The sequence below is a fragment of the Nannospalax galili genome, unplaced genomic scaffold, assembly GCF_000622305.1.
Source record: "Nannospalax galili isolate Female #2095 unplaced genomic scaffold, S.galili_v1.0 scaffold772, whole genome shotgun sequence".
NCBI classification, from domain to species: Eukaryota; Metazoa; Chordata; class Mammalia; order Rodentia; family Spalacidae; genus Nannospalax; species Nannospalax galili.
The window spans coordinates 1,345,317-1,362,200 of NW_008332097.1; the positions used below are offsets into that span (position 1 = coordinate 1,345,317).

The 16,884-nt window shown below is 39.1% G+C and overlaps 1 protein-coding gene across 3 annotated transcripts in view; it reads right to left on the reverse strand.

Annotated features, from left to right (window-relative positions):
- Slc30a9 (solute carrier family 30 member 9) overlaps positions 1-16,884 on the reverse strand; it is an 89,234-nt gene that overhangs the window by 56,068 nt on the left and 16,282 nt on the right. For all 3 annotated transcript variants that reach the window (XM_029560682.1, XM_029560683.1, XM_008827213.3), the window contains exon 2: positions 15,156-15,323. In XM_029560682.1, coding sequence (XP_029416542.1) covers positions 15,156-15,323 — 168 coding nt within the window. The remainder of the gene's footprint in view (positions 1-15,155; positions 15,324-16,884) is intronic.

Here is a 16,884-nt window from a genome sequence, read left to right on the forward strand (position 1 = left end):
ATTCTTCTAGGTCAGTCAATCCAGCTTCATGAAACCCTTCTACAAGGGCATAAGAAGAGAGGTAATGGATGTTCAGAGAAGCACTCTGTTCTCTTTTAAAAACTAGAAACAACTCAAATGTCCATCAGCAAGAGAACAGACACTGTGTTTGAGTCATTCATCATCATTTCATTAGGCAGTGAATGACAGACATAATAACAGCTATCTTTCTTTAAGTCTTTACTGCACGCCAAATACTACTACAAGCACTTCGTGTACCAACTCATTTAATTCACGTAACAGCGCTCAACAATACGTGCTATAATTATCTCTATAAAAATTACTGAACCAGACAAATATATCAATAATCAGGGTAAATCTTAGCAACAAAACGTAATGAAACAGAAAAATCACAAAAGAAAACACTCTAAGCTATCACAACAGAATTCAAAAACAGACACAACTAAATAATTAGGCATACACAAACATGCAAATTTAGTCTCCCCCCACCCTTTTAAACCAAGGGGGCCTGAAAGGGGGAGCTTCAGGACCATGACGTGGATACATATGGCAAATGAAGATGAGAGGAGGTTGTTATCAAGGAGAAAAAGTTCTTAGACTTAAGAGGTAAATTCCAAGATACCAATTTTACTTTCTAACTTAAGAATATTACAGTGTATATACACCAAACATTTTACAATGTAAAGCTCACCCTTAAAAACATTTTCCCTTATTAGAATTTATGATCTCACTCAATAATAACAGAATTTCAGATTTCAAAAAAATATTTTATTTTTATTTTATGTGTATGAGTGTATTGCCTGCATGTATGTAAGTGTACCCGTGTCATACAATGCCCTCAGAGGTCAGAAGAGGGCATCAGATCCCCTGAAACTGGAGTTATGGACAGTTGTTAGCCCCCACGTGGGTGCTAGGAATGAAACCCAGGTCCTCTGAAAGAGCAGCCAGTGCTCTTAACCACTGAGCTATCTCTCGAGGCCCAGAATTTCAGATTTTTTTTTTTTTTTTTTTTGGTCTTTTTGAGACAGGGTCTCCTTGTAGTCCCAGCTGAGCTGAACTCACTACATAGACCAGGCTGGCCTTGAACTCACAAGGATCCGCCTGCCTCTGCCTGGGATTAAAGGGGTGTGCCACCACACCCAGCTCAGAATTTCAGATTTTAACCAAGTCTCAGTCATAGCTAACCTTTACTTAGCACTTAATGTGTGCCACCTATTATCTGATGTACTTATGTGTATTACTGCATTTAATCTCCACAAAATCACTTGGACATGGGTACTAGTATCATTATTTTATAAAGAAATTGAGGCACAGGAAGGCTATAATATCCCCAAAGTCACATAACTCGAATTTCCTTTTTATGAAAAAACAGGCACAAGATGGTCTTGAAACTCCATACAGCTGGCATTTTAAACATGGAAGCAGGGTTAAAACCTAAGGTATTTTGTTTAATGTGATATGCTGTTAACTGTTTTCCTATGTTGCCTTCATACTTAAAATAGTATCTGGTTGATAAGTAAACATTTGTGTATTTTTCATTAGGGAAAAAGGAGAGGCTCAAAGTGAATAGTGAGTGAATAGCAACATGAAGACCACGGGAACAGCGTGACAAGAGCAGTTTCTGAGAAAGAATTAGGAGGGAGGCAATGGGAGATGTGAGTACTGAGACAGAACACCTTCTGGGCTGTCAGCTGAAACAGGAGAGGAGAATGGAATCAAGGAAGGGTTGACTCTATTTCTCAGAGGGAAAAACTGCTGGTGCAGTGGATTAAGAAGATAATCACAGCCAGGTGTGGCAGCACACATCTTTAATACCAGGACTCAGGAAACAGAGACAGGTGGATCTCTGTGAATTTGAGGCCAGCCTGGTCTACATATCAAATTCCAGGCCAGCCAGTGCCACCTAGTGAGACTGTCTCAAAAAATAAAAATTAAAATAATTACAAGAACAAAGCTCTTGAGCAGATAAGATATAGAGTCCAGAATACAAAGGAAACCTGTTTCTACCTCTGCAACATGAGCATGTTTAAATGATGTGCAACATCATTAAATATCACCATTTGATTACAGTACATTTGGCTTTTTACCTCCTTACTTCAGTTTCCAGCTTACTGTCCACTTTTTCTGCTTTCATTTTCATTTCACATTTCCTGCCATCTGTTGGATTCAACCAATTTTCCATATGCTTCTCCCATCCTACCCCCAACTGTTGGCTTGAAATCTATAAAATTATATTTATATTCCTCAACTTAGTATGCATATTATATTTTCCTATAAATCTTTCTAACAATCTGTGAAGTCAGTCAGTAACTCTACTTTCCTTTAGAATAAGAAAAAACTTTTTTTAAGAAAAAAGTCTCACAATGCAGCCCTGGCTGGCCTGGACAACTCACTATAAACCAGGCTGGACTCAAACTCATGGAAATTTGCCTGCCTTTGCTTCCAGAGTGCTAGATTAAAGGCATGAGCCACCACGCCAGGCCTTGTTTCATTTTTTTTTTTTAAACTTTTATTATTTCTTATTTTATAAGTATGAGTGTATTGCCTGCATGTATGTAAGTACACCTATGTCCTACAATGCCCACAGGTCAGAAGAGGGTGTTGGATCCCCTGGAATTGAAGCCACGAACAACTACTAGCTGCAATGTGGGTAATGGGATTCAAACCTGGGTCCTATGCAAGAGCAGCCAGTGTTCCCAACTGCTGAGCTATCTCTCCAGCCCACCTTGTTTTGGTTTAAGACAGGGTCTTGCTATATAGCTTTGGCTGCCCTGAACTAACTTGCTTGCTATGTACACCAGGCTGGCCTTGAACTTGAATCAATGCTATCTTTGCTTCCCAAGTGCTGGAATTACAGGCATGTACCAAACATACCAACTAGTTCAAAATGTACTTTTAATTGAAGAATCTTGTTTGTCTCAAATTCTTCAGAGTTCCTCTCCATTATCTCTTTTAAATGTATGTGTAGGATGTGTGTGATGTGTAAATGCATTTATTTGTGCATGTTTGTGGGCACATGCAATGAACTTATGCCATGTGGAGGTCAGAGGACAATCTCTAGTATCAGGCCTTGCCTTCCACCTTTGAGATTGTTTGCCACCACATACACCAGGCTAGCTGGCCTGTTAGCTCCCAGGGTTCTCCTGTCTCCACTTCCTGTAGGTATGCTGGGATTACAGATCCACTACATCTGGCTTGATGTGTGTTCTGGAGATCCAAACTTCAGCCCTCACACTTGGTGGCAAGTACTTTAGCCACTGAGCCATCTCCTCAGCTCTCCATTTTTCTCTTTATACATTTCTTCACTATTTCTCTACCTCTCTCTCTGAAATGCCTATTAAATATAAGCTTGAGCTTCATGTAGTTTTTTAGATTTATTCTACCTATCTACCAATCTATCTACCTACCTACCTATCATCTATCAATCATCTGTGTATGTGTATGCATATGTTAATGTGTGTGCATGGGGGAGGTTGTTCCTATACCAACGTTACAATTACCTGGAAAAAAAAAAAAAAAAAAAAGCCTGACTCTTAAAGACTGGGCCCAAACTGAGGACACTCATTTCCTGGATAGCTCGTGAATCATCTGTGCCCTGGAACGTGCTGCTGGAACTGTCTCTGGAACCCTGTCTGGAACTGTGCTCTCTAGTCAGGCCACATCCTGATTTTATTCAAAATGGTTTCTCTGGCTTCAATTGGGGAAGTACAAGCTTATCTTAACAGGCCACCCAGCCTATTCATCCCTGGTTCTAGAACACCTCAATCACCCAAGGTCAAGTGTCCCTCCCAATCTTCAGTGTTCAGTGCTTTGATATGTTAATTATCAAGCATACCCACATACATTCATTATCATTTTGGGTGGAGAACCAAATTGAGATTGCCAAAGTTAATTAAAAGTTGTTAGTCCAGATTCTGTCCATTTTATGTCATTCCTCGAAGGGGCATCCACACATCCAGATTCTGTCCATTTTATGTCATTCCTCGAAGGGGCATCCACACATCCAGATTCTGTCCATTTTATGTCATTCCTCGAAGGGGCATCCACACATCCAGATTCTGTCCATTTTATGTCATTCCTCAAAGGTCCTAGGATTCCCTGGAATGGATGGTTGAGGATGCTGGCAACCAAACCTGGGTTCTCTGCAAGAACAGCAAGTGCTCTCTTAACTGTAAATCCATCTCTGTAGCCCCATTTTTGTTTTTTTGTCTTTTTGAGACAGGGTCTCCCTGTAGCCCCAGCTGTCCTGGAACTCACTATGTAGACCAGGCTGGCCTTGAACTCACAGAGATCCACCTGCCTCTGCTTCCCGAGTGCTGGGATTAAAGGCATGCGCCAGCACGCCCGGCCGAATCTCTGTTTTAAAACTTATTTTATTGACTATGAGTCCTTCATTTACACAGAGGATATTAAATATATTTTAAAGGAATTCAGACCATTTTAAAATTATATCTGGACCTAATACCTATTTTGTTGGCTTTCTCAATACTGGGATAGTTTGAATTTTTAAAGTTTGTAATCTTGTTCACAATACATGTTTCTATTGTTTATTCTGTCATAGAGCAATCTGATTCCTTTTTCAAAGATTTATTTTAATTTTTTATTTATGTGTATGTGTGTCTGCCACATGTGAGCAGATGTCTGCGGAGGCCAGAAGAGGTTATCAGATCTGTTGGAGTTACAGGGGGTTCTAAGCTGTCTGAAATAGATGCTGGGAACCTGAACTTGGGCCTCTGGAACAGCAGCAAGAGCTTTTAATTGCAGAACCATCTCTTTAGTACCCTGATCTCTCTTTTCAACCACATTTCATTGACACTGAAAAATTCCTACCCCTGGGTTGGATACATAGCACAGTAGGAGAGTGTATGCCTAGTACACATGAGGACCCAGGCTGGATCCCCAGCATTGGGGAGATGAAGAAGGAGAGGAGGGAGAAAAGGAAGGAGGGAGAGAAAAGGGAGGGAGGGGCAGAAGAAAAATTCAAGAAGAGAATTTCTACCCCTCAATCAAGCCTGCAAAGAGCAAGTTTCAAGGTATTCCTCCCTTGGAGCACCTTTCTCCTGGGAATTCTCACTTTTTCTTAACAAATCTACATTCACTCTACTTAAAGAAAGAAAGGGAAGAAGGAAGGAAGGAAGAAAGGAAGGGAAGGAGAGGAGGGAGGGAGGGAAGAAGGAAGAAAGGAAGGGAGGGAGTGTGAAATTTTACCTACTGGGCATGAGACAGCCACTGTAATCATTAAAAAGAAAGAGAGGGAAGGAGAGAGGGAGGAAGGGAGGGAGGAAGGAAGGAGGGAGGAAAGGAAGGGAGGAAGGAGGGAGGGAGCGAAAGAGTGAGCAGGTTTTTGGTACTAGTCTTCTTGTTCCCTGGACCTCTAAAACTTCCAGAATATACAGTCTTAGGCAGTAACTGGAACAGCCTCCTTGTGGGTGGGTAAGTTCAAATTAAAGCATGTGTAGATCCATCATCCAAACAAACCAACCTTGTAGGTACCACTTACTGCTTAGACTCAGAGTCAGATTAATCTGTCCTATTCATTAGAAATACCATGGACCTTTTTCAAAACCAACTATATCTTTAATTTTATTAAGTGCAGTCATATGTGTGCCATAATGCACATGAGGAGGTCAGAGGACAACTTTATAGAGTTGGCTCTCCTTCTACCATGTGGGTCCTGGGGATCAAACTCAGGCCCTCAGGTTTGAGTGGAAGTCTTTTTAACTGCCGAGCCATCTCTCCAGGCTCTCTTTAAATTTTTGTTATAAAATATTTTATCTATCATTCCAGTGAGTGAGAAGTAGAATGGGTTCCTCAAAGCAAGTGTTCACACTGGTCATCTTGATCACAAGTTGTGTCTATCCACTGACTGATTTTCTTTATATAAAGTAATCGATACCAACAGACTGAGCACTAACAAAGGCAAATCAAAAGACTAAGCACTAACAAAGGCAAGTCTCCCTGAAACTTTATGAGTAATGTTTTGGGGAGGTGATGGTGTAGACTGAACTCATGGCTTTGGTACATATTAGGCAAGCATCAGAGTTCTAAGGTACATCCCCTATCCTCAACAAGTCACTTGTTTTCAATGAAAAATAATAATAATAATGGGAAAGTGACTACATATATAGTGCATAATGCTTTGATTACTAAAGCATATATAGAAAAAAACCTAAAAAACCAATTTACCTATTAATCAAATCCTAAATAGATTTTGATGGTCTATTAAAGATACTTTAAAACATTTCTATCAAATTAATTTCTATAACCTTAACATTTGACTCTGAATAATTAAATAATTGTGATTACTGTAATTGCTAGAAAACAAGAAAATTGTAAAGTATTTGTACCTACAGAATTTATTATTGGGGTAGGGCTAGGAGTGGTGGCATATCCCTGTAATTACAGCACTTAGGAAAATGAGGCAGGAGAAGAGCAAGCTTGAAGCCAGCCTGATCTACATAAAGTCTGAGAACAGCCTGGGCTACATCATCAAGACTCATATGAAAAAATAGAATTTTACTTAACAATTTTTAAAATCTTGCTTTAGGGAACAGAGCCAAGCAGAGAAAAGTGAAGAGAAAAAGGTATACTAATAATCTTTCGACACTCATCTAGCATCTGAAGAACTGAATTTACTGTCAGAAGTTTCAGAAACACCACTTTTCATTCAACCAAAGCACATAACACAAGTTGGAAACTTGTGAAGATTCTCATCACGGACTGTCTAGATGTTACTATATATATAGTTTTGGGAAGCACAAACACAGTAAGTGGCTGCAACACATGTATGAATACTTATTTTACAAGCGACTACCATCTTAATAAACTCATACTACACTGCTGGAATAAAATCTTTATAATTTCAACAAATAATCAGATATTCTACCCATGAATACCTCTAGACATTTGTTTTAAGCTCAAATGCTGGCTGTTTGCCACACATCTGCTGTCATTAGCAAAATTAAAACTAATTTGACTAAAACTTGAAACATCTGAATGCTCCTTAAAAATTTAAGGATGTCTTAGCAAATCTCAGTTTCTTAATGAGCTGTTCTGACTTTATCATGTGATCATGTGATTTGAATTATTCAAAAGTCAATCTCAAACTCTTAAGTACACAAATTATCTTTCAATCAAGCAATTACTTGGTGTCTATCTGATGGCTAACAAGGTCTAATTTGGTCCAAGCAAATCTTGAAAAAGAGCCCAAAATAAAACTGTCAATAAATGATGTGTTTCTACTATAATACAATTGAGCTAACATTTCTATTTTAGTTTGCAGAGAAAAAGGAAACCTAGTCATATATGCTGATTTTTAAAAGATTCTGTACAGTGGAGCCAATATTTGATATTTTTTCCCAAGTCTCTGCTACCTGAGAAGACCATTATATATCTTGCCCTTAATTTTATTATTTCACCATCTGTTTCTTCCTTTAGTGTTCTTATAACAAACAAGCTTAATTTTAAAACTAGAAACTCTCTGCACTTTTTATTCCTTCACCCTGCAATGTCCAATTCTTTTTAAAAATTTAATCAGTTGAGTGTGTGTGTGTGTGTGTGTGTGTGTGTGTGTGTGTGTGTGTGTAGGTGGGCACATGTGGAGGTCAGAGACCAACTTTTAGGAGTTGAGTCTCTCTTGCCACCTGTAGGATCCAGGGTTCACACTCAGGTCATTAGGCCTGAGCACAAACAGCTCTACCCTCTAAATCATCACAGAGCCAGTAATATCTAATATTCTTAACATTTATTCCAGCATCTTTCCACCATCTCAAGAGTGAAAGAAGTAAATGATTGAAAGTATACAGTTAAGCCCAAAAGATGAAGCTTAGGAAAAAGAATGAAATTAGGCATTATTAACATGAACAAGGTTTCTCTAGACATCAGAATTTTTACTTATCAAAGACATCCAACTAAGGGAAAGTTAGGTAAGCTAGTCTTGGAATGCTGACTGTTCAAACACTCATCTCATACCATTTGCACTTTGGTTTTTCTCTAGCCAGTACTTCTCAAGTCTCCTCCCAGGCTCAATGTGTCCCTTATTCATTTGGGGGATTTTGTTCTAGAAAACTTTCTCTCTCCAACTTTATCTCTCCAATCTCCCTGTTCTGTCTGACTGCAGCCATAGACTTTAGTTACCATCTGCATGAAGCTAAAAACCCTAAATAGTTTAAAGATTTACTTTATCTAATTATGTATGTTTCTGAGTGTGAGTATGTGCACTGAGTGTAAGTCTCCAAGAGGTTGGAGTTTCAGGCAGTTGTGAGCCACCTGATATGGGTGCTGGGAATGTAACTGGGATCCTCTGGTAGAACAGTACACAGTCTTAAGTGCTGAGCCATCTTTAACCCTAAACACCAAAGTTTTTAAATCTCAAGTTATAACTCTATGTATTCACTCAATCACAAATATTTCATAAGGTCCTACTACTGTAGACACTGAGGTTCTTGTTGTCATGAGGCTTGCAACAAATGGAAGATGACCAAATGAAATACTGAAAATATCACTCAGAAGTGTTGCTTATGCAGAGAATTTAATCAGGGTATTAAAGACTGATTGAAGGAGCTATGCTAGACTGAGTGATTTTTATAAAGTGTGTCACATTATTATATTTATTTATTTATTATTTATTTTATTGTCTTTTTTGAGACAGGGTCTCCTTGTAGCCCCAGCTGTCCTGGAACTCACTATGTAGACCAGGGTGGCCTCAAAGTCACAGAGATCCACCTGCCTCTGCCTCCCAAGTGCTGGGATTAAAGACGTGTGCCACCACGCCCGGCTATTATTTATTTTTAAAGACAAAAATTCTTTTATTCATGTGTGTCTGCACAGATATGTACAGGTCCCACTAGGCTAAAAGAGGCTGTCCAATTTCCTGAAGAAGTTGTAAGCTGCCAGACATGGGTCCTGGAAACTGAACTTTGGTCCTTTGTGGGTCTTCTGCAAAAGCAGGAAGCGGTGACCACTGAGCCATCTCTCAAGAACCCCATGTTTTATTTTTCCAATATGTCTCTCACTGAACCTCAGCAATTCAGCTAGGTTGTTTGGCCAATGAGCTGCAGGGATCTGTCTGTCTCCATCCCCTAAGTACTGGGGTTATGGGAGCACAGTCCTCCCACACTTTTACATGAGTTCTGGAGATTCAAACTCAGATCCTCCTGCTTGCACAGCTGGTACTTTACTAACTGAGCCATCTCCCCAATCCCTCAATAAATATTTTTTGAGTGAATTAATGAATAAATGAATAAATCCATTTAAGGCTACATGGCTGACTAGATAGATACCTTTAAAAACCTCTTTAAGCTGAGCATGTTGGTAGCACTCAGGAGGCAGAGGCAGGAGGATCAGGAGTTCAAAGTCATCCTCAGTTACACAGCAAGTTCAAGGTTAGTGTGGGTTACAGGAGACCCTGTCTCAAAACAAAAGCAGCAACAACAACAAATCTCTCTTTAAACACATCCCACCTCTAGCAAACAATGATTTGAAGAGGACAAAAGCAAGTTAAAGCAGGACCTCTACAGAATAAATGTGCACACTAAAGTCAGATTTTCTGATAATTTCTGATGAGACTTGTATTCTCTGATAGTCTGTGTCCATGTCTAAAGGATGCAGAACTCCAGAAAATAAGTATGATGCCCTGTTCAAGATAGGGAGTCTAGGGACTGGTATGATGGCTCATTGGGTAAAGGTGCCTGTTGCCAAGCTTGGTAACCTGAGTTCAATCCCCAGGACCCACATGAAGGAAGGAGAAAACAGACTCCCACAGATTGTCCTCTGACCTCCATACAAGTGTGATACACACACACATACACACACACACACACACACACACACACACACTCACACACTAAATGTAATTTAAAAGTGTATGCAGGATTTACTGTATTCCAAGCTTTGTTGAACCTGTCTTACTTCCAGTCATTCATCAGATCCTCAAAATGGCCTCTGACGGGGACAATTTCACAGATGAGGAGAGCAAGACCCATGGGTCTGGTTCCTGCTCAGGGTCCTGGTGAGCCACAGGGATACAAAAAAAAAAAAAAAAAAAAAAAAAAAAAAGATAGGGAGTCTAAGCAAGGCACCCAGATAAAAAGCTACACACAAAGTATGACTATGAACTAGAAATAATACACACAGAAGAAAACAGAGAGGAAGCATGGTTTAGTGTTAAGTAGCAGGAAAAAGAAAAGAAACACACCTGAAAAACCTAAAGATAGATCAACTCTCATACAAGTGTGTGGCCTGAATTCATGTGTTCTAAAAAATCTAAAGCAGAGAATTTGATTTAACATGTTACCCAGTAGCTAACAGAAGCAAAACCAAATAGTCTAAGCAATACCACATCCTCATTCAGTTTCAAATAGTTTCAGATTATTAAAACTGCATGGAAAATGAAATTGTTATGAAACACAGGTATGGCATCCATAATGACAATAAGGGAGGTAAAAGATAAAATAGTGAACACTAATGAAATTAAAATCCCAACATACATAATCAATCAGATTAGAGGCAACTAAAGAAATCAGTGCAGTAGGTAGATGAAATAATTTAGAATGCAGGATAGGAAGAAAAATACAAAATTGGTAAGAGAGATTTAGAGACATGAAAAGATTAATGGTGCCTGGAGATATAGCTAAGTGACAGAGCAAGTTCAAGGCCCACAAAAAGACCTAGCATGCTTTCCATGGGAGTTCCAGAAAAAGTTAACAGCCAAGTAGGAAGAACTAGTATCTGAAGAGATGATGGTAGAGAATTGCAAAATGCCAAAACTATAGGAAAATACCAATCCTCAGATCCACGGAACCCAAACAATTTTCAGCAAGATAGATACCATGAAATGTAAATATATATCCAGTCATTCATTTCATAATAAAACTACCATTTACATTAAGTCTTTCTAAATAAAATTAATTAAATATAAAACCAATCAAATATGAAATATGAAATAAAAATGGTATGATAGCTAACTTTACAACAGCAATAGTAGAAGCCGAAAGACACTGAAATAGCATCTTAGATGCACTTAATATATATATGTATATATATATACTTTATTTACTATTTTTATTCTTTGTGTATGAGTGCATTGCCTACATGTATGTAAGTGTACCCATGTCCTACAGTGCCCGTGGAGATCAGAAGAGGGCATCAAATCCCCTGGAAATGGAGTTACAGATGGCTGCCAGCCACCACATGGGTGCTGGGAATCAAACCTGGGTCCTCTGCAGAAGTAGCCAGCATTCATAACTACTGAGCCATCTCTCCAGCCCTTGAATGCACTTTTACCACTCCAGCATCCTTATCTAACTTCACCTGAAAGAACTTCTGTAGGATGCATCATCAGACAGAGTAATGGAGAGAAGAAAAGATAGCTAGCAAAATTTGGGAGAAATCAAAACAAACAACAAGCTAGGGTGGATGGCTCAGGCCTGTAAATTCTAGCTACTTGGCTGAATGAGGCAGGAGACCATAAACTCAAAACCTGGGCCTCAGAGTGAGTTCAAAGCCAACCTGGGCAATTTAATAAGACCCTATCTCAAAATAAAGAGTATTAAAAAGTGCTGGAAAAATAGCTCAGTGTTTAAGAACACTGACCGCTCTTACAAGGACCCAGGTTTGATTCCCAGCACCCACATGGCGGCTACAAACCGTCCATAACTCTAGCTCCAGGGGATAGGATGAGGATGTTTTCTTCTGACCTCTGCATGCACTGCACAACACAGGCGCAGTTACACATATGCAGGCAATACACTCATACACATAAATAAAAATAAAAAATAAGAGTATAAAAAAGAGGCTGGTGGGCTACTGAGATGGCTCAGTGAATAAAGGCCTTTGCCACATTAGCCTGGTGACTAGAAATTGATCCCCAGAACCCTTGCAAAGGTGGAAGGAGAGAACCAGTCCCAAAAAAGCTGTCCTCTGCAATGGGGTGGGGGGCAGCACACTCACAGATAATATGTTTTAAAAACTTATAAAGAGAGGCTAGGGTTGTAGGTTGGGAAATGGTTATCAGTGTCAAGGTATTTTCAGGCCCTTTAAGGAACTTAAACGTCAATGAATGAGCCTTTGAAGTACAGAGTATGTAACCTCAAAACAAAGATGGAAGCTATATATAATTTTAATTAGAGATTTTTAAAAAGTAGGATATAGCTAGGCATGGTGGTGCACACCTTTAATCCTAGTACTCAGGAGGCAGACGCAGGTGGATCTCTGTGAGTTCTAGACCAGTTGGTGGGCTACTGGGAGACCCTGTCTCAAAGACTAAAAAAAAGTAGGATATAAATCTACACATATATAAACACTGCTCCAAGTAATCGAAAATATGTAATATTTTCAAGCACATGGGACCACTTAAAAAAACTGTTCAAAGGCAAATCAAAACTTTGGCAACAGTGCTGGGCATGGTGGCACACGCCTTTAATCCCAGGACTCAGGGCAGCTGGGGCTATAGGGAGACCCTGTCTCAAAAAGACCAAAAAAAAAAAAAAATGTTGTTTTGCCAGGTGTGGTGGCACACGCCTGTAGTCCCAGCATTTGGGAGGCAGAGGCAGGCGGATCTCTGTGAGTTCAAGGCCAGCCTGGTCTACGTAGTGAGTTCCAGGACAGCTGGGGCTATACAGAGACCCTTGTCTCAAGAAGACAAAAACTTTGGCAACAAATTCCATGCCATAATAATATAGATCCCATTTTGTGGACAACTAAGTTTAACATAAAAAAAGATAACCAGAAATTCTATTCATCTGGAAATGTAAAAATCATATTTTAACTGAAAAGTCAATAAAAATAAGAATACATCTAGAACTACAAATAGTAAAAGTACCTCATATCAAAACCTGTGATGTTATCATGATTTAAATGCTTATTTTAAGCATGGCATGGTGGCTCATGTTTGTAATCCCAGCAGCTGGAGGCTTAGACAGGATGGTGGGCAAGTGTGAGGACAGCTTGGGCTACATAATAAAACAAAATGAGGAGCTGGAGAGATGCTCAGCAATTAAGAGCACTGGCTCTTAATTAAGAGCACTCCCAGATTCAGTTTCCAACATCCACATGATAGCTAAAAGTCACCCATAACTCCAGGTCCAGAGGATCTGATGCCCTCTTCTGACCTCCATGGGCACTCCATGCATGCACTTATATACATGCAGGCAATACACTTACATATATAAAATAAAAATAATATATGTATGTTTTGTTTTTTTTTTTTTGTCTTTTTGAGAAAGGGTCTCCCTGTAGCCCCAGCTGTCCTGGAACTCACTTTGTAGACCAGGCTGGCCTTGAACTCACAGAGATCTGCCTGCCTCAGCCTCCCAAGTGCTGGGATTAAAGGCGTGTGCCACCACGCCCAGCAATAAATAAAATATTTTTAAAAATAAATTAATAAAGAAAGAAACAAGAAGCCTACTTCAGAGAAAGCAGTTCAGTATCAATAAGCAAGACATTTAACAGACAATAAAAGAACATAAGGAAAGCAAAACGAGGTTAACAAAAGGACAGTGATTAATGAAACAGGAAGTAAACACACAATATAATGGCCCTCAGCAAAAAGATAATACTTGAAAAGTAATAAAAGACAAAGCCCTAGCAAGATTTTAAAAAAGGGCAAACATCATTAGAAATGTAAAAAGGAACTCCATATGTAACTGAGAATAGAGATTACAAACTTTATGCCAATAAATTGAAATTAGTGTGTGTTTGTGTTTACGGATGTTTGAATGTGTGAATGCAGATGCATATGTGTCAGAAGGGTTCATAAATGTGGGATAACCTCAAGTGTTGGGCACTGATATCCACCTGGAGACAGTCTCTTGTTTGCTGCACACACACACATATACACACTGGTCCAGATACTTTTATAAGCTCTATCATTCAAGGAACAAGTAATTTTTTTTATCATTATTTAAATTTTTAATCATTCTAAGGTATAGGTATATAGTATATAGATACCTCACAATGAGTGTGATTTGTATTTCCCTGGGTAAATAATGCTGATTTTGAAAAAAATTATTTATTTAATAACCATATAATTAGAAGAAGGATTTCATTACAACAGCATTGACATATTCAATAATCATTTCCAGAGCTAAGATGCATCTCTTTCAAAACTGGCTGTAAATTTTTAGGTTTATAGTTGAATTAATACAGTTATACAATATTGTACTCTGTATAAACCCTATAAGATATAAAATTAAATGAGATCTTTAAAAAAGACCTCCATTTCATTATTAAAATACACTTTCATACAGAAAAATTCATTTTTAATACAACTGACACTAAGATGCACATGTGTTTCTAATCTCTATATATCTGATTATTACTAGTCACAGTCGGTTACTTTCTGAGTTCCTTGGCATCTGAGCATGGATATAAAGTCATCAGGTAGATTTCAATGGTAATGTTTGTCACATCTACTAATTATTAAGGAGCAAATTTTTATGCTTTGAAGAATTACTATTGTTTCTTCTTTTTAAATTTATTTATACACCTACTTCCCAGGTAGCACCCTCCCATAGCCTCCCTCCCCCCACTATAGCCCTTATACTCTGATATCCCTGCTACTTTCTGCTGTATTGTCAGCACCCTGGCCCTCCCTCCCCCACTAGAGCCCTTATACTCTGATATCCCTGCTAGTGTCTGCTGTGTTGTCGGCACCCCCAGCCATTCCCCACTACTTGCGCTTCTGGTGAATCTAGTCAGCCTATCTAGAGGTCTTTGTTTTAGGAGGGTCAGCTGTTCCTCATCTCACGGTAATCAGTTGTCAATATTCCTTTGGATAAGATTGGGGTCTGCTGTGCATGTTCCCAGTTCTGAGCTGGGTTACTATCTGGGAATCACTTTGGCCACCCCGGCCAACAACTCAAAAGAAGGTATCGGCTGTCTGGCATTGTTGCTTGTTATGTAGCCTTTAACTATACATATGGACTCTTATGAAATAATGTTGGCCCATTTAATCTTTGGTTATACTTTCCTTTTGGGTGTTGAAGGCATTTTTATGTGTATGCATGTATTGCCTGCATGTAGGTAAGTGAACCCATGTCATGCAATACCTGTGGAGGTCAGAATTGGGAGGAGCCCCTGGCTCAAGGAACAAGTAATTTTACACAAACTATTCCAACATATAAGAAAAAATTTTAAAGCTTTAAGTCTATACATACCTGTTTGATTAAATGATGGAATTTTTTCACCTCTTGGAGTTTGCGATCCCTGGCCTTCTTTCTGGACATTCGTAGAGTACAACTTGACTTGACTTAGAGTATAGATGTGTGGGTGATTGTTGCGAACCACATATGTAAAGCTTCCAAATGTCATCAGATTCTTCCATTCTAAAAGAAGAAAAAAAAAAAACACTTTAATTTCAAACCAACTCCTCTTTCAAACCACCTTCTCCATTTGAAATATCTCAATAATACAGAGATCACACTTTGTAAAAAAAGAAATACAGACAATATTTCAACTTTTCTGATTTAAATTGATATGGAAACTTTAAAAAAGCTTAAAAATCAAACAAAACACTCATATCCAATCATTCCAAAAGGTGTCTAGAATGGAACAGACACTCTCTTATTTTGTATGCTGGTTATATGCAAAAAGAACAGTTGGAATTAATTAATTAATTAATTATTTTCATCTTTTTGAGACAGGGTCTCCCTGTAGCCTCAGCTGGCCTGGAACTCACTATGTAGACCAGGCTGGCCTCAATCTCACAGAGAACCGCCTGCCTCTCCCTCCTGAGAACCACGCCTGGCCTTATAATATATTTTTAGAATGGAGGATTCTAGGGGCGGTGTAAGGGTCAGGAGGGTTTCCTACTCAAAATTATCCCATGTCCTCTTTCTAGTAGCTGGAAGGTCCTCTTTCATTTCATAATCAATATGTGAATTCTATTAATCAATCATCTTGTCTCTGATTTTTAATCAGATAATTATATCAACATTTGGTAAGATGTCTCAGCATATGGAAATTTTAACTGAGAGAAAAATAGGAAACTAATGAGGAAGCACTTGAGCTGTTGCATCTGGATTGACTGTGGGCTTTGCAGGACTGAAACACAGAAGGAAAATAGACTCCACAGTCACATGAAGTGATAGAAAATGAATCTCTCTCTTGTGATCTTTTATATTTTACTATGAGTACTTAGAATTTCGCTTTTTGAAAGAACTAAAAAATTATTTAGATGAAATTCACATCTTCTAAAGTTTTATATGAAATCATATCACAGGAGATAATTCAGCTTTTCCAAGAGTGGACAGATGGGTACTGAAGAGTTGAAATTTGGGCAGGGGATGTAGCTCTGTGGTAGGGTGTTTACCTTCAATCCTGAGCACCACCAAAAAAAGTTGAATATTTTCTAACGGCTAAATAATGACCTTCCAAAATGCTAATTAATGTAGATGTAGGTCTTCTGAAAAGCCTTCTTCTGTGGCTCAGAGACCATCAGGAATAAAAGTTACTGTGTTGATACTCCTAGTTTGAGCCCTGCGCCATTCCTAGTCTTGGGGCCCCAGACACGGGTGTTTACCTTCAATCCTGAGCACCACCAAAAAAAGTTGAATATTTTCTAACGGCTAAATAATGACCTTCCAAAATGCTAATTAATGTAGATGTAGGTCTTCTGAAAAGCCTTCTTCTGTGGCTCAGAGACCATCAGGAATAAAAGTTACTGTGTTGATACTCCTAGTTTGAGCCCTGCGCCATTCCTAGTCTTGGGGCCCCAGACACCTGGGGAACCAATACTGCTCCCTGACCCTTCTCACCCAGAGCAACCCAGTCCCTTTCTTGGGCTCCAGGAGCACCACTTCTGGTCCTGGCCCCGCCCTCACCTCTCGCTGATTCCCTGGGCCTGCACCACCGGCTAACTCTCCTAGCCTGCACTACTATCCTCAG